The 18,090-nt window shown below is 44.8% G+C and overlaps 1 protein-coding gene across 4 annotated transcripts in view; it reads right to left on the bottom strand.

Annotated features, from left to right (window-relative positions):
- Positions 1–10,658: 10,658 nt before the first annotated feature.
- Positions 10,659–18,090, bottom strand: part of LOC129831073 (trafficking protein particle complex subunit 9-like) — a 364,192-nt gene continuing 356,760 nt past the window's right edge. For 3 of the 4 annotated variants that reach the window (XM_055894093.1, XM_055894098.1, XM_055894095.1), the window contains 2 exons: positions 12,999–13,222; positions 10,659–12,868 (listed from right to left, as the gene is read on the bottom strand). In XM_055894093.1, coding sequence (XP_055750068.1) covers positions 12,683–12,868; positions 12,999–13,222 — 410 coding nt within the window. In that variant the 3' untranslated portion in view covers positions 10,659–12,682. Of the gene's footprint in view, positions 12,869–12,998; positions 13,223–18,090 lie in introns of those variants that run through there. The other variant, XM_055894096.1, reaches the window with a different exon arrangement.

The raw sequence follows: 18,090 nt of genomic DNA, 5'->3' as shown, positions 1-18,090 counted from the left end.
TGATTGATATGGTGGATTAACTTTCCGAGTGGCTTCTGAAATCAGTCCAGACACCACAAGAGACCCCTTGCTCCAATTACACTCACCGCAGGTTGCTGGAGACAATTAAGCAATAAGGCCAGAGGGGGTGTGGTATATGGCTAATATACTATGGCTAAGGGCTGTTCCATAGCACGACACAACGCAGAGTGCCTTGCCTTGATACAGCCCTTAGCCATGGTATATTAGCCATATACCACAAACCTCTGAGGTGCTTTATTCCTATTATAAACTGGTTACCAACGTAATTGGAGCAGTAAAAATACATATTTTGTCATGCACATGGTACACGGTCTGATATACCACGGTTGTTAGCCAATCAGCACTCAGGGCTCGAACCACCCAGTTTATAATAATCATTCTACCATTGAATGGGTGTCTGTAGGGTTTCTTCTTTGTTTACTCAACTTTTCAGTCAGTTTTAACTGAACTTAACATTTTTAGTTGGCCCGAACTTAGCTCCAACTTGAGAAAACAAAGGCTAGGGACACCCAACCTTTCAAATAGTGCTTTTAACATACAATGTTTCAACATACATGATTACATCATGCATGTTCATTTACAGCGCCGTCGGAAAGTATTCAGAATCCTTGACTTTTCCACATTTTGTTATGTTACAGTCTTTTTCTAAAATGTATTAAATAAAACATTTTCCTCATCAATCTACACACAATACCCCATAATGACAATGCAGAAACAGGTTTCTAGACATTTCTGCTAATTTAAAATGAAAATACAGCTGAAATATCACATCTACATAAGTATTCAGACCCTTAACTCAATCTTTTATTGAAGCACCTTTGGCAGAGATTACAGCCTCGAGTCTTCTTGGGTAGGACGCTACAAGCTTGGCACACCTGTTTTGGGGGAATTTCTCCCATTCTTCTCTGTAGATCCTCCCAAGCTCTGTCAGGTTGGATGGGGAGTGTTGCTGCACAGCTATTTTCAGTTCTCTCCAGAGATGTTAGATCAGGTTCTAGTCCGGGCTCCGGCTGGGCCACTCAAGGACTTTCAGAGACTTGTCCTGAAGCCACTCCTTCAATGTCTTGGCTGTGTGCTTAGGGTCATTGTCCTGTTGGTAGGTGAACCTTCACCGCAGTCTGAGGTCTTGAGCGATCTGGAGAAGGTTTTCATCAAGGATCTCTCTGTACTTTGCTCCATTCATCTTTGCCTCGATCCTGACTAGTCTCCCAGTCCCTGCCACTGAAAAACATCCCCACAGCATGATGCTGCCACCACCATGCTTCACCGTAGGGATGGTGCCAGGTTTCCTCCAGATGTGACCCTTGGCATTCAGGCCAAAGAGTTCAATCTTGGTTTCATCAGACCAGAGAATCTTGTTTCTCATGATCTGAGAGCCTTTAGGTGCCTTTTGGCAAACTCCAAGCGGGCTGTGATGTGCCTTTTACTGAGGAGTGGCTTCAATCTGGCCACTCTACCATAAAGGCCTGATTGGTGGAGTGGTGCAGAAAGGGTTGTCCTTCTTAAAGGTTCTCCCATCTCCACAGAGGAACTATGGAGCTCTGTCAGAGTGACCTTCAGGTTCTTGGTCACCTCCCTGACCAAAGGCCCTCCTCCCTCGATTCCTCAGTTTGGCCGGGTGGCCAGCTCTAGGAAGAGTCTTGGTGGTTCCAAACTTCTTCCATTCAAGAAAGATTCTAAAAACCCTGTTTCGCTTGGTCATTTTGGGGTATTATGTGTAGATTGCTGAGTATTTTTTTTGTTTAATCAATTTTAGAATTTGGCTGTAATGTAACAAAATGTTGAAAAAGTCAAAGAGGCCTGCATACTTTCCGAAGGCACTGTATATGAACAATAAATGATATGAACATGCAAAATGTCAGCGGGTGTCAGATAGGCACATTGAAACGTATGTTAAAAGCACTGTGGTTGTCCCTATGTTTTCTGAAGTTTCGACCAACAATCTTTTTTTAACACTTTGACTGAAAAGTTAAGTGAACTAAAAGAGGCTGCGGAACCAGTTACTAAATGATTATTAGTTGAATCAACAAAACAGTTTTTTACAGTGTGTAGGGGTTTCCTCTCTAGGTGTCTGGCTCTCCCCCGCCCCTGTCACAGCCCAGTATGTTGTGTAGTAAGGCAGCCTCCATCTCAGGTTCCTTGTGCCGAAGTCTGCCACAAGACTGTGTTAGTCTGCAGATAGTCTCTCGTGGACAGACTACGTAAACAGAAATGGTACTGTAGATCTGTCCTTATAGTACAGGATGCGTGAGATAACGAGTGGCGTTCGTTCTGGTGCTTGGGTTTTTCCGTTACTGGTTATTTGGACAAATTACGATTTTGCTGGTGTTAACATCTTTCAAATTTCGGACGGGGAGGGGACATTTGGCCCAAAGACTTGCCCGTAAATTGCAAAGAGAGACTGTGGAGCTCTTTGTTCCGGTTCCAATCGGTTGAGCATTTCTTTGTCTATACAAAGAACGATTCTGTGATCCCGAGTGGCGCAGCACTACAGACACCCTGCTTCAAATCCAGGATGTATCACAATCGGCCGTGATTGGGAGTCCCATAGGGCGGAGCACAATTGGCACAGTGTCGTCCGGGTTTGGCCGGTGTAGGCCGTCATTGTAAATAAGAATTTGTTCTTAACTGACCTGCCTAGTTCAATTAATGAAAAAATATATATACTAGCTCCTATAGCTTAATTAGCTAAGTCCACTTCCAGCAAACTGAGTTTAGCCAGGGGCACTGTGCACCAGGCACGTCATATAGACATAACACAGGTGTCAGAAGACTGCTTTGTGTTTACAGCAACCTCTCTCCACCTCTCTGAGATCATTTACATATCAAGGTTGTTGAAATGAATGACTGGACGTGACTATACTTCTCAATGGAGAAACAGTAGAAAGAGATTTAATTGAAGGCTTCATCTGTATAAAGCCTTGGGTTTTTCTCATCATTTTTCTTTCAGGTAAAAATACATAATTTCCTCCTATTGTGATTGGTAGAAGAGTGTGGGGGAATGGACACAGGAATATGAGGACATGTTGATCATTACCAGAACATTCAAACATTTTTTGTAAGATGAGAAGGGTACAAACTATAGTGTGTCATTTTGGGTGACACATCTTCGGATTAACACATTTTGTATCACCTTTGGACTGTTGACTTAAGGGTTTCTCAGCCTCTGTGTTGTTCTCATTTGACACATTCAGTACTGTACTGTATATAACTTTTCGAAACTTATCTCAGAATCGTTTTATTACAGCGACTTACATTTTTAGATGCGACAGATAACATTTTTAGTTGAGCCATAGTAGTGACAGCTGGGGGAAGTGTTTAAAAACCATTTGGTGACATAAAGTGATTTCTGTGAGAAGGGGGGGCAGTTACTCCAGGGGACTAGTTACCCTGGGAGTCACAAGATGATATGGTGTGTAGTCCTCCCACCACAAATTGGGAGACCATGCAGCTTACTAGGCTACAGAGTAAATACATGAACTTCGCAGGGTGGTGAAAGTGCCCAGTGATGGTTAATGCCTCTTCCAATAAATATCAGTCTTATTCTGGTGACATGACGATCGATGCTTGACTGCCATCTGACAAACAAAAATATCCCTCTCTTAGTCTTATCCATAGTATTCTCATTTTGTAGGCCTAGACCAACCTACCCGCACAGTCTACCCGCACAGTCTACCCGCACAGTCTACCCGCACAGTCTACCCGCACAGTCTACCCGCACAGTCTACCCGCACAGTCTACCCGCACTGTCTACCCGCACAGTCTACCCGCACAGTCTACCCGCACAGTCTACCCGCACTGTCTACCCGCACAGTCTACCCGCACAGTCTACCCGCACTGTCTACCCGCACAGTCTACCCGCACAGTCTACCCGCACAGTCTACCCGCACAGTCTACCCGCACAGTCTACCTGCACAGTCTACCTGCACTGTATCTGCGAGCTGATGGCTAGAGCGCACGTGCTAAGACCAGAGGTGCGTTCAGTTCGCTTGAACGTTTGCTATGCTGTGGAATGGTTTGTATTGAACGACACGTTTCCACAAAATGTAATTGTACGTTCTTGAACAGACTTTGAAGTATGTTTGCTCCCGTTTGAAGGGTGTGGCGAGGTGTGGCTTGAAGCAATGAGTGACGTATTTAAAGGGCAGTGGCCATGCTGACAGCGTTCCCCAAACCACAACCCAATCCCTCCCCCATTTTTCAACTGGTCGTTCGGTACAGCACAGTTTCCCAAACTCGGTCCCCCCCCCCCCCCATTCATATAATCAAAGCTTGATGATGAGTTGGCTATTTGAATCAGCTGTGTGGTGCTAGGGCAAAAACCGAAACGTGCATCCATGGGGGCAGGACCGAGTTTGGGAAACCCTGCAGTCCATCACAGTTTCTTTTCAAATGAACGTTCCAGAACTTTAAAACGCAGCCCAGAGTAGGCTCACTTGTTATTTAATGCAACAGTTGTTGTGACAAAACCACCGGTAGAGAAAAAAATGCAAAGAGAGACTGTGGAGCTCTTTGTTCCGGTTGAGCTGGTAGGAAAATGTGCATATTTTCTTCACGCAGATTTTAGAATTTGCATGACAGTCTGTCGCCATCTGGATGGAAACCTAGCTACTGAAACGTAATATGATGCCGCTTTGCCTGAAATGTTAAAATATTCAGGCGATAATGTCCTGCTGATAGGTTTTTGATTTGGTTTTAACACTTGACTGAGCCTGGCTCTACAGTATCTGTCCTCTTGGTTGTTTTTGACCACTTTATGGGCTGAGCTCCCCCATTGCTGTTGGAATGGTAATGGCTAATGTCGAGTAAATAGCTCGCTAATTGACAAAGAAAGTTCAGACTGAAGACATGACAGTGTAGACTACGACTCACCATCCTCAAGTACGGTTCCTTCTTTACTGTGCAGATTTAAAATGGGGGAGACAGACATCTATTCAGTAAAGGGTGGTGATTGATAAAAGTACTGAGCAACAACACATGGTGAAGGAGTGAGAGGATGCTCCAGTTCTGTTGAAGCAGACAAATGAAATGGAAATGTTTGGAGCTTCTCATTGGCTGCAGAGTGCAGACAGGCAGAGGGACAAAGCATCCAGTCCCTGTTCTGTTCCCAGTCAATAAAACGGCAGGGTTGGAGTCCACGGTCATGCTTAAACCTCTTTAGAGGAAAGATATCTCACATTCATTGTTCATGTCTATTTCTCTCTATGTTACTTTTATATGAGAGAGAGGGAGAATTGAAGAGAGAGAAAAAGAGAGAGCATAGAGACAGAGACAGTTCACTGTTATTATTCGTTTGTTGTTTTCGCTTTACTAATGCAAGTCCCAGACCTAATTTAATTCCATCGACCTCATCTTCCCATAACATTAGCACCCGCAAGACAGCTTCTTTATCGGAATAATAATCAACAACAAAAACAGATACAGAGATGGAGAAGCCATTGCTTTCATTTGTTTACTCAGAAACGTGCTCAGTTACACGATGTAGGTCAGCAAGCACTATTCAGTACAACTTCCAGCGTAACAGAGGTTATCCCAGCTTTTGTGGAGACTTTTACTGTGCACTTAAAAAACACCTGTTCCTTTGAGGATTTCAAAGCTCTGGATGCTAAAAGAAACAGGCCTTCATGTGTGGTCTAGTAAGTATAGGGATTAAAATGTACATTTTGCATACAATTGTCTTTCTACTACAAAGCCTTCTGGATGTCTACAGGAGATGGTAGATATAATCAGCCTCTCTAGGAAAGAGCGAGTGTTTCAGTCTTCATCTGGCACTTGTCAGCATGATCCCTATCCGGTTCGCAGGTGCTTCTCTACAGTATAGTTTATGCAAATACGGGATTCATTATTCAGCTCTTCAAAAGATGAATCCCTTTTTTTTGGTCTAACATTTAGATGATGTAGTGTGGTTTTACATTTAGATGATGTAGTGTGGTTTTACATTTAGACGATGTAGTGGGGTTTTACATTTAGACGATGTAGTGGGGTTTTACATTTAGACGATGTAGTGGGGTTTTACATTTAGACAATGTAGTGGGGTCTTACATTTAGACAATGTAGTGGGGTTTTACATTTAGACGGTGTAGTGGGGTTTTACATTTAGACAATGTAGTGGGGTTTTACATTTAGACAATGTAGTGGGGTTTTACATTTAGACAATGTAGTGGGGTTTTACATTTAGACAATGTAGTGGGGTTTTACATTTAGACAATGTAGTGGGGTTTTACATTTAGACGGTGTAGTGGGGTTTTACATTTAGACAATGTAGTGGGGTTTTACATTTAGACAATGTAGTGGGGTTTTACATTTAGACAATGTAGTGGGGTTTTACATTTAGACAATGTAGTGGGGTCTTACATTTAGACAATGTAGTGGGGTTTTACATTTAGACAATGTAGTGGGGTCTTACATTTAGACAATGTAGTGGGGTTTTACATTTAGACAATGTAGTGGGGTTTTACATTTAGACAATGTAGTGGGGTCTTACATTTAGACAATGTAGTGGGGTCTTACATTTAGACAATGTAGTGTTGCGATCAAAGCTCGTGCTGCTTAATGGGAGCTGGTAATATGGCACTGAGATGTTTTAACAGAGATGTTGTGTCTTTGCTGAGCATGCTTTTAGAGAGAATCAGATGTTTTGATGACAGAATATAATATCTTACAGTATGGTATTTTATGTCACCAGAATATGGCTTGGGTTAGATAAATCCACTGGAACCTGGACTGGTAATTCATTATTTATAACGACATAAAGAGACACTTGTGATAATTGTAATTGATTGTCCTGTATTCAATCAATTACAGAAAGCGGATCTCCAGATAACTATTTTAGAAGTGCACTTATACACACGAGACCTAACCTGAGAATATGCATCTGAAGGATTTTGAAAATCAGTCTCACATTTGCATCGAGGAGAATTGTGCTGTTTGTTTTGCTTGGAAATTTACCTTGCTGTGAAAATGCGAAATGTGTTGTTTCTAGAGTGACTAAGCTGTTCGATGTATACACTTTGTACATTGAATAAAATAATGTTTCATCTCTATTTCCTTATTATTTACAGCCAGAGCGATGCAATTATCAAATGAATTTCTAAGAGTTAATGTGGAAGACTTTCTATGATATTAGACTTTGTTTTTGTCTGAACAAAAGGGCCTCTTCTCCCCGTATAAAATAGAACATTGAACCGGTAACTTAGAAATGACTTACATAGTACTGCACAATCAAGAGCAATATTAGAATTTAAGGAGCCAATACTCAATAGCTTTGTCTCGAAATGTGCAATGCATCCAAGTTTTCAGCGATGATTATAAGCCTTCATCTCTTTACATCCTAGCAAACAGGGTACAGGCAATAATAAGCTAGCATTAGGACAGTGCAGGTTGGACAAGCTACTTTTTGACATTATGCTGATTCTGTACTAATGCTGAGCCGTGCTATGGAGAGTGCAAGGATAAACTAGCATCAGGATGGTAAGGTCGGACAGGGGAGTATATGCTGTCATTTTTTACATTGTGCTTGTAGTTGCACCAGCGCTGTTCTGTGCTGTGGGGAGCGGAGGGATGATCGCCCCTCAGTTGTTCACTTCACTCACTGACAAGCAGCAGCTCTATTGGAAGGAGGCTTGTTGCAGGGAAACCTCCAAGGCCAAGCATCCCTACAATATACCTAGGGCTAGTGGGATGGATCCCTCTCCTATCCACCGCTACACGGTTGTCAGAACTCGTCCACCTCTCAAGCACACTGCCAGACAGACCTCTGTCTCTCTACAGCCTAATCTCCTCTCCTGATCCCCTGTTTGTCTACTGGGGGTTGGTGGGGTCCCTCTCCCTATCCTTCCCACCCACATCCACAGGGTTGTAAGACAGGCCTCCCCAGCCTCGTCATCCTCTCCAGTACACAGCCAGAGCTACATTTCATAACTAGGGCTGGATTCAACCTGTCTCGCTACGTTCAGCATTATAGCGAGGTTGAAATTTAAAGGTAAGATAACCCACTGGCCAGACGTAATTTCAACATTTTCCATGTCGATTCAACGTCATCACATTGAATGTTGTCGTTGAAATGACGTGGAAACAACGTTCGCGCATTAGTGGAGACCGCATTCATGGTAAAACGCTGCACATGTTGGCTCAAGCGGAAGTTACCTTTACATTTTGATCGCGCTTCAGCGATACCGATTGCATCTCTCCCCATTATCTCCTATTGGTTCACTGTGTCTGTGCTCTGCCTATGATAAGGCAGTAGCCATAGGCTAAACGAGACAGACCTGCGATGAGTAGCTACAGCCACGAAATGCCATTTTGTTCTGATGGCGAGTTGTCTACCTCACATTGTTTTTCCAGGCCTGCAATGGAATCATTAACCTCACAATGTTCCCCACCTTTAGAATAGTAGTCTACAACTACTCATATAAAACGGCCCACATTCTCTGTGTTGTCTTAGAAAATTCCCTGCCCTATTTTCTGGCATCTGTATTGTTGCATCAGCAAGTCCTATCTCACCTTGTTTTGCCATGCTCTAGTGTCATTGCTGTTAAGGGACAGACACACATTAGGTAAGCACTGTGACTGCTGCTGTGGCACCCGGTTGTCAGGAAGATGATCAATGCATTGAGAGATAAAAGATCTGGGTTGTTCCCAGTGAAGAGTCAGTATGTGTGTTCCTAAAGGAACCAGTAGTACCTGTTCCACCCCGCCTGGTGTGGTAGATTAAATTATGTATTACCAAAGGGAGAGAGAGAGAGACAAACTTAACACACCAGTCAGAGTTATACTTAAACTACACTTTTAATAACAATTAAGCTTTGCAATAGCATTTGACTTTCAACAATTCACTATCTCCAATGAATTGTTGAGTGTCAACATAATGGCAACTGAGATCTTTTATAGCAAAGATCCACCCCCCTAGTCGACATGACAAAGCACAGATAATAGGGACTGTTCACAAAGAAAGACTTTTACTTGAGAGAGGAGTATCACATAGCCAGACAGCATCCGCTATAAATTATCGTTCAGTTTGGTCTCTAAGACGAGGTTCTAATCTCGTTCCTGGTATTTCATAGTACAAAAACACCAACTCATCCAATGGCATATATCAATTGTCACCTCTAGATACTCCCATCTCAAGTAAACCCCCTCTTGACACCACTCCTGGACAAGCTCACTGAGGGGAGTGAGCCTCTAGGTCATACACTATCCCAGGATAAGTGCAACATCAGAGGGGACATACAATGGTTCCAGACACTGCCATACACCTCCCCCCAATGGGAAAAGGAGGGAGTGACTGGCGCACAGACATTGTGGAGACAAGTAATTGGTTCCCCATTAATCACGCCATTCCTTCACATGGTTTAAGAATAGGTAAAGACACATTCACATATGAAGACAATGTTCCATTCTGTCCTCTTCCCTTTCTGATATTCTGCATAGCACCAGGGACATGTGAAAGACAAGGCTGACCTCTCCCCTCTCTGGGCCCCAAGTGACTGAGCCCTAGCTGAGGGAAAAGTGCAACTGCCAACACCAGAGTCCAAAGGGATACATTCTAATGACAAGTATCTCACATAAGCATATTATGCAAATAAAACATCTCATCTATGTTACCCAACTAATTCTGATTCATCCGCCACACTGGTCTCCTCAGTCTCCCCTCATCCAGGAAGTGTTTCATTCTGCTCTACAGGAAACAGTAACATGCTTCACTTACATGACATAATGGTTTTTTATTCAAGGTGGAGGACTCTGCCCAAGGCTCACCCATTTATTATGATAACACTTTGTTTTGTAAAGGACTTACCTGCTAATGTGTGTGTGTACACTTAACATTCACTCTCCATTCATCAAACCTACACTGAACGTAGAAAACATTAGGACACTTGTTCTTTCCATGACATAGACTGACCAGGTGAATCCAGCTGAAAGCTATGATCCCTTAATGATGTCACTTTTTAAATCCACTTCACTCAGCATAGATGAAGGGGAGGAGTCAGGTTAAATAATTACTTTTAAGCCTTGAGACAATTGAGACATGGATTGTGTATGAGTGTCATTCAGAGGGTGAATGGGCAAGACAAAATATTTATGTATCATTGAACGAGCTATGGTGGTAGGTGCCAGGCACACCGGTTTGTGTCAAGAACTGCAACGCTGCTGGGTTTTTCACACTCAACAGTTTCCTGTGTGTATCAAGAATGGTCCCCCACCCAAAGGACATCCAGCCAAATTGACACAACTGTGGGAAGCATTGGAGTCAACATGGGCCAGCATCCCTGTGGAACGCTTTTGACACCTTGTAGAGCCCATGTCCCAACGAACTGAGGCTGTTCTGAAGAAGAAAAAAAGAGGTGCAGCTCAATATTAGGAAGGTGTTCTTATTGTTTTGTCCACTCAGTGAATATTATGCACGGGCAACAAAACTCTATTATCTCTCTGTAATTTACCAGTGGTAATTCTGGAGCGCTGATGCGCATTGCATATCTTTATGGGCTTCTGTCTGTGGCTGTGTGAACGAAGGGGATAGGCGAGACTCGTGTCAATTTGCCAGGCAGAGGGACGAGCAAATGTCCAAAAAAGGACAGAAGAATGAGTCCAACTCTTTGCTCCTATATATCAAATACATGCAAACACCCTTTCAGAAGTTGTCTCAACTCAACATTTATTTACATGTATTGTAGGATTTTATGGACAGGGAGATACAGAGGCCCAAATATACAAGTTCAGCAGTAAAAATCCATGTTTACAGTCACGCAGAGAGAGAGAGAGAGAGAGAGAGAGAGACAACAGCGAATCAAGCTAATTGCTAAAGCAGAAACCACAAATCAATAGAGGTGATTGCGGATTCATGTGGTAGAATAATACACTGTGCTTGTCAAAATATATGATATCATTTACATACAGACAGAATCATATACCCAGGAGGATGCTGCTTGATAATCATGTTCACATGAGAGTGTCTCTACTCTGCTGCTCAGGGAAGGATTGGACACATAATAACAGAGAACTTGACACCCTTTTCCATTTGGCAGTGGTGTAAAGTACTTAAGTAAAAATACTTTAAAGTACTACTTAAGTAATATTTGGGGTATCTGTACTTAACTATTTATATTTTTGACAACTTTTACTTTTACTGGACTACATTGTAAAATAAAATAAAAAAATACATTTTCTCTGACACCTTAAAAGTACTCGTTACATTTTGAATGCTTAGCAGGACAGAAAAATGGTCAAAGTCACACACTTATCAAGAGAATATCCCTGGTCATCCCTACTGCCTCTGATCTGGCAGACTCACTAAATACAAATGCTTTGCTTGTAAATGATGTCTGAGTGTTGGGGTCTGCCCCTGGCTATCAGTAAATAAAAAAAACAAGAAAATGGTGCCGTATGGTTTGCGTAATATAGAGATGTTTTAAAATGATTTATTCTATCAATACTTAAGTATATTTTAGCAATCACATTTACTTTTAATACTTAAGTATATTTAAGACCAAATACTTTTAGACTTTTACTCAAGTAATATTTTACTGGAGGATTTTCCCTTTTACTTGAGTCATTTTCTATTAAGGTATCTTTACTTTTACTATAGTATGACATGTGGGTACTTTTCACCACTGCCATTTGGAGCCCATCAGGATGGTATGATGCGCTCTATCCCTGGTAAGTTGAGTGAAAAGCAGGAAAGAGGAGACCTTATGATCTTTTCACAAAACCTCCATTATGACTGATACATTTCGATGACTGATTTCATGGTGCTGAAATTCATAAAATGATTCAAAAGGTGATTTCCAAATCCAGTAAGACCTACTGTATCCTTCATGCTTTAACATAGAGTACACACAAATACCTCAAACCGAGTTATTGCAAATTATTGAGTGACATCAGCTAACCGCTAGAATATTTAGTCCGTTGCGTCCTCGTCCCACTGCACTCGCTTCGAGTGCTCCATCTACCCATCCATCTACCCATCCATCTACACATCTACCTACCCATCCATCTACCCATCCATCTACCCATCTACCTACCCATCCATCTACCCATCCATCCATCCATCCATCCATCTACCTACCCATCCATCTACCCATCCAACTACCCATCCATCTACCCATCCATCCATCCATCCATCCATCTACCTACCCATCCATCTACCCATCCAACTACCCATCCATCTACCCATCCACCTACCCATCCATCTACCCATCTACCCATCCATCCATCCATCCATCCATCTACCCATCTACCCATCCATCCATCCATCCATCCATCCATCCATCCATCCATCCATCCATCCATCCATCTACCCATCCATCTACCCATCCATCTACCTACCCATCCATCTACCCATCTACCTACCCATCCATCTACCCATCCACCCATCCATCCATCCATCTACCCATCCATCTACCCATCCATCTACCTACCCATCCATCTACCCATCTACCTACCCATCCATCTACCCATCCACCCATCCATCCATCCATCCATCCATCTACCCACCCATCCATCTACCCATCCATCTACCCATCTACCTACCCATCCATCTACCCATCCATCTACCCATGCCTTCAGTGATGTTCAGAAAATGGTCGAACCTATATTTTCCAAGGAGAATGATGAAAGAAATCGAGAAAAATACATTTGATATTCATGTATAGAGTGCCAGGCTCTATGCCCCAGCCTCGATAGGCACCTCCAGGGCTTTGATGTGTACGCTGGGCAGGCCAAACCAGGATGGGGGCAGTTCCTTGCCGTGGCCAGCACTGTCATCCTGGAACTTGATGTTGAGGTAGAAATCTCCAGTGTAGAGGAACAGGAGGGCTCCCATACACACAGAGTTCTCTGTGGGGTTCACCTGTGAAAACAACACACAGAGACAATATTTACAGTGCCTGTGGATAGCTAACTCATCTGACAATAGTTTCACCACCTATCACACAGTTCTGCACACACACACGTAGTTCTGGACACACACACCCACACACCGTGTCTATGTAGAAGGTGTTAGATCCTATGAAGGTGACTGCGTCCTGCAGGTCATAGTTCTGAACTCCGTTCTGGTAGTCCTGGAAGGGAACCACGGTCAGGGCGAACGGTCCGACCGCGTTCTTACTACGATTGGTCAGTTTCACCTCCAATGGCACAGCGTCGCCCACCTTACAGTCAGCGATGATGTCACAATCACATGGTTTCCCGTTCACCACCACGTCTAGAGAGGAGGAACACAGAAAGAGAGAGAGAGACAGAGAGAGAGAGTGTGTATTAGGCATGAGTTAGGAGTTATTTAAAGAATACCTGAAGTTTGAAACGATGTTTCAATAACCACATGGAAGCATAGATTGCTGTATGCACAGTCACCTGCTGTAAATTCATTCATTTGTTCCTCTATGAAATATTAGTGCTTGATTGGACTTGAGGTTTTACTACTAGATCTGTAATTAAACACATTTTCAGTATGGTTGTCTTGAGATAACCTGTAACTTTGAACATAAAAGCATAAAGAGGACTATTAGATAAAAAGGAATGAATTTGTGAACAGAAGGGAGAGTATCATTAAGCTCCATTCAAAAATGTGTCATGGAACTGCGATGGAAAATGTTATGTTTGTACTTTTCTATTAGCCAATCTCTGTGTTCATGCAAGTGACTGATTGACCGAACCCTCACTATCAGTATCTGCAATTTGGCAGTACGCCCAGACCCTTGTTTTGAGAACAAAAGATACCTCAGTTTCAAGGTCTCAGCTTAGAGAGAAGAAGCCTTGTGAGGTATTGGTCTGTCACATGCATGAGCCAGTATTGGTCGGTCACATGAATGAAGCAAACGTTAATTATGAATGAATTATGAATAAGTAAAATCATGCAAATATAACTTGTCTGCAATATATAAGTGAACAAATGGGGCTGCCCCGGTAGACGTTCACTATGGTGAGTCAAGTTTGTTGGAACTTCTCCAGTTAACTGTTAATAAATAATGATTCATTTGAGATTGACATCGAGTGTCCCTGTGTAGAATTTCCACGACAGAACAATTTCAATGTCTTCTTCACAATCACAGGCATTTCTCTCTCCGTCTCCCCAACGACCTGCATTCACATCTCAGAATGACCCGTCCTCAAGCTCTCTTTTCCATCTCATTTCCAATTCATTTTGCATTCGTGAAAACACCATTCACAGTCTTCACATGTGTAGACCTATCTTCCAGCACATTGTTTCTGGTGTAGGATCAATAGTTTAAAATACGCTATTATTTAAATTAACGGAGAGCGAGGGAACTGTGGGGATTAAATGAATTCAGACGGCATCCTATCAATCTCACGCATGACTAATTTCTGTCAAGAAGGGACTAATGAGATGGTTGGAAAACAACCACCCTCACCTCTTCCTTCCTCTCATCCTACCCCCACACAGAGGCACTTCTCCCCTCTCTCCGTTTCTTCTCTCTCTTACGCCCTCTCCTCCTCTGCATCGCCTCTCTCTGACATGTCCAGCTGAGTTAAAATGGGGGTAAATTCAATTTCTCTAATATGTAGCCATTCCAGATATGGCTCTGTTTGGTTCAGGTGGAGTGGAACCACAATGTTTATTTCTATAATGACTTCTATGGTCTTTCTTCTCCTCGGAGGGAGGTGTAGAAGTAGAAAAGAGAGGGAGAGAGAGAGAGAGAGAGAGAGACTGTCACGTTCCTGACCTATTTATGTTAGTTTTTGTGTGTTAGTTGGTCAGGACGTGAGGTTGGGTGGGCATTCTATGTTATCTGTTTCTATGTTGGTTTTGGTTTGCCTGGTATGGCTCTTGATTAGAGGCAGGTGGTTTGCGTTTGCCTCTAATTAAGAGTCATATTTAGGTAGGGCATTCTCACTGTTTGTTTGTGGGTGATTGTCTCCTGTGTCTGTATGTATGTTCGTACCACATAGGACTGTAGCGTTTGTTTGTTTCGTTTCGTTTCGATGTCGTCTGTTTCCTGTACGTAAGTTTATGTTTAGTTATGTAAGTTTATGTTCAGGTTGCGTCAACGTCGTTTTGTTATTTTGTAAGCTTGTTAAAGTGTTTTGTTTCGTTTCGTGTTGCCATCATATTTTATAATAAAGATGGCTTATTTCCCTAAGCCTGCGTTTTGGTCTGAGGATCCTTCTCTCCTCACCTCTTCCGAGGATGAGGAGAGCACAAGCCGTTACAGAATCACCCACCACGCTAAGACCAAGCGGCAAGGGAAAAATAAACGGAGAAAAGGACAGGAGAAAAACAAGGATTTCTGGACATGGGAACAGATAATGAATGGAGAAGGTCCCTGGGCTAAGGCAGGAGAAAATCGCCGTTCTCAGGAAGAGAGGGAGGCAGCTAAAGCCCAGGAACGGTGGTTTGAGGAGGCAGCAAGGAGACGTGGCTGGAAGCCCGAAAAGCCATGGGAACAGGTGGAGGCACTGAGGAGAGCAGAGGCTACCGGGGAGAGGAACCGGAGCTATGAGGGAACGCGTCTGGCACGGAAGCCCGAAAAGCCCGTAAGTAATTCCCAAAAATTTCTTGGGGGGGGGCTAGGAGATAGTGGGCCAAGGGCAGGTAGGAGACCTGCGCCCACTTCCCAGGCTTACCGTGGAGAGCGGGAGTACGGGCAGGCGCCGTGTTACGCAGTAGAGCGCACGGTGTCTCCTGTACGAGTGCATAGCCCAGTGCGGGTTATTCCACCTCCCCGCACTGGTAGGGCTAGATTGAGTATTGAGCCAGGTGTCATGAGGCCGGCTCAACGCGTCTGGTCTCCAGTGCGTCTCCTCGGGCCGGCATACATGGCACCTGCCTTACGCATGGTTTCCCCGGTTCGCCTACATAGCCCGGTGCGGGTTATTCCACCTCCCCGCAATGGTCGGGCAACCGGGAGTATTCAACCAGGTAAGGTTGGGCAAGCTCAATGCTCAAGAGTGCCAGTACGCCTCCACGGTCCGGTATTTCCGGCACCACCTCCCCGCCCCAGCCTAGTACCTACAGTGTATACACTACGCACTAGGCTACCAGTGCGTATCCTGAGCCCTGTTCCTCCTCCACGCACTCTCCCTGTAGTGCGTGTATCTAGCCCGGTGCCTCCAGTTCCGGCCCCACGCACTAAGCTACCAGTGCGTCTCCAGAGCCCTGTACAAACTGTATCTTCTCCCCCTACTAATCCTGATGTGCTTGTCCTCAGCCCGGCGTCACCAGTGCCGGTACCACGCATCAGGGATAGAGTAGGCTTTGAGAATACAGTGTGCCCTGTCCCTGCTCCCCGCACTAGTAGGAAGGTGCTTATCATTAGCACGGTGCCTCCAGTTCCGGCACCACGCACCAGGTCTACAGTGCACCGTATCCGGCCAGAGCCATCCGTCTCCCCAGCGCCATCTGAGCCATCCGTCTCCTCAGCGCCATCTGAGCCATCCGTCTCCCCAGCGCCATCTGAGCCATCCGTCTCCCCAGCGCCGTCTGAGCCATCCGTCTCCCCAGCGCCGTCTGAGCCATCCGTCTGCCAGGAGCCTGCAAAGCCGCCCGTCTGCCATGAGCCTGCAAAGCCGCCCGTCTGCCATGAGCCTACAGAGCCGTCAGCCAGACAGGAGCCGCTAGAGCCATCAGCCAGACAGGAGCCGCTAGAGCCGTCAGCCAGACAGGATCTGCCAGAGCCGCCAACCAGACAGGATCTGCCAGAGCCGCCAACCAGACAGGATCTGCCAGAGCCGCCAACCAGACAGGATCTGCCAGAGCCGCCAACCAGACAGGATCTGCCAGAGCCGCCAACCAGACAGGATCTGCCAGAGCCGCCAGCGAGCCATGAGCAGCCAGAGCCGTCAGAGAGCCATGAGCAGCCAGAGCCGTCAGAGAGCCATGAGCAGCCAGAGCCGTCAGAGCGCCATGAGCAGCCAGAGCCGTCAGAGCGCCATGAGCGTCGAGAGCCGTCAGCCTGCCATGAGCGTCGAGAGCCGTCAGCCTGCCATGAGCGTCGAGAGCCGTCAGCCTGCCATGAGCGTCGAGAGCCGTCAGCCTGCCATGAGCGTCGAGAGCCGTCAGCCAGCCATGAGCATCGAGATTCGTCAGTCAGCCATGAGCTGCCCTTCAGCCTGAAAAGGCTGGATACCCAGAACTGCCCATCAGTCCAGAGCTGTCTCTCTGTCCGGAGCTGCCTTTCAGTCCGGAGTTGCCCCTCTATCCTGATCTCCCTCTCTATCTTTATCTACCTCTATATTCTTATCTATCCCTCTGTCTTGGTTTATCTCTCTGTCCCGGTGTTGTCATTATTAGATATGTTATTAAGAGGATTTTGTGGGGGAAGAAAGAGGGTGGACATTCTTGGAGGGAGGAGGCTAGGATGGATTATGGTGGGGTGGGAACCGCGCCCGGAGCCTGAGCCACCACCGTGGTTAGATGCCCACCCAGACCCTCCCCTAGACTTTGTGCTGGTGCGTCCGGAGTTCGCACCTTGTGGGGGGGGTACTGTCACGTTCCTGACCTATTTATGTTAGTTTTTGTGTGTTAGTTGGTCAGGACGTGAGGTTGGGTGGGCATTCTATGTTATCTGTTTCTATGTTGGTTTTGGTTTGCCTGGTATGGCTCTTGATTAGAGGCAGGTGGTTTGCGTTTGCCTCTAATTAAGAGTCATATTTAGGTAGGGCATTCTCACTGTTTGTTTGTGGGTGATTGTCTCCTGTGTCTGTATGTATGTTCGTACCACATAGGACTGTAGCGTTTGTTTGTTTCGTTTCGTTTCGATGTCGTCTGTTTCCTGTACGTAAGTTTATGTTTAGTTATGTAAGTTTATGTTCAGGTTGCGTCAACGTCGTTTTGTTATTTTGTAAGCTTGTTAAAGTGTTTTGTTTCGTTTCGTGTTGCCATCATATTTTATAATAAAGATGGCTTATTTCCCTAAGCCTGCGTTTTGGTCTGAGGATCCTTCTCTCCTCACTTCTTCCGAGGATGAGGAGAGCACAAGCCGTTACAGAGACAGAGAGACAGAGAGGGAGAGAGAGAGAGAGAGAGAGAGAGACAGAGAGAGACAGAGAGACAGAGAGAGAGAGAGAAACACACACACACACACACACACACACACACACACACACACACAC

Source organism: Salvelinus fontinalis, chromosome 32 (genome assembly GCF_029448725.1).
Source record: "Salvelinus fontinalis isolate EN_2023a chromosome 32, ASM2944872v1, whole genome shotgun sequence".
In the NCBI taxonomy this organism is placed as follows: Eukaryota; Metazoa; Chordata; class Actinopteri; order Salmoniformes; family Salmonidae; genus Salvelinus; species Salvelinus fontinalis.
This window is presented reverse-complemented; position numbering and strand designations above follow the sequence as displayed.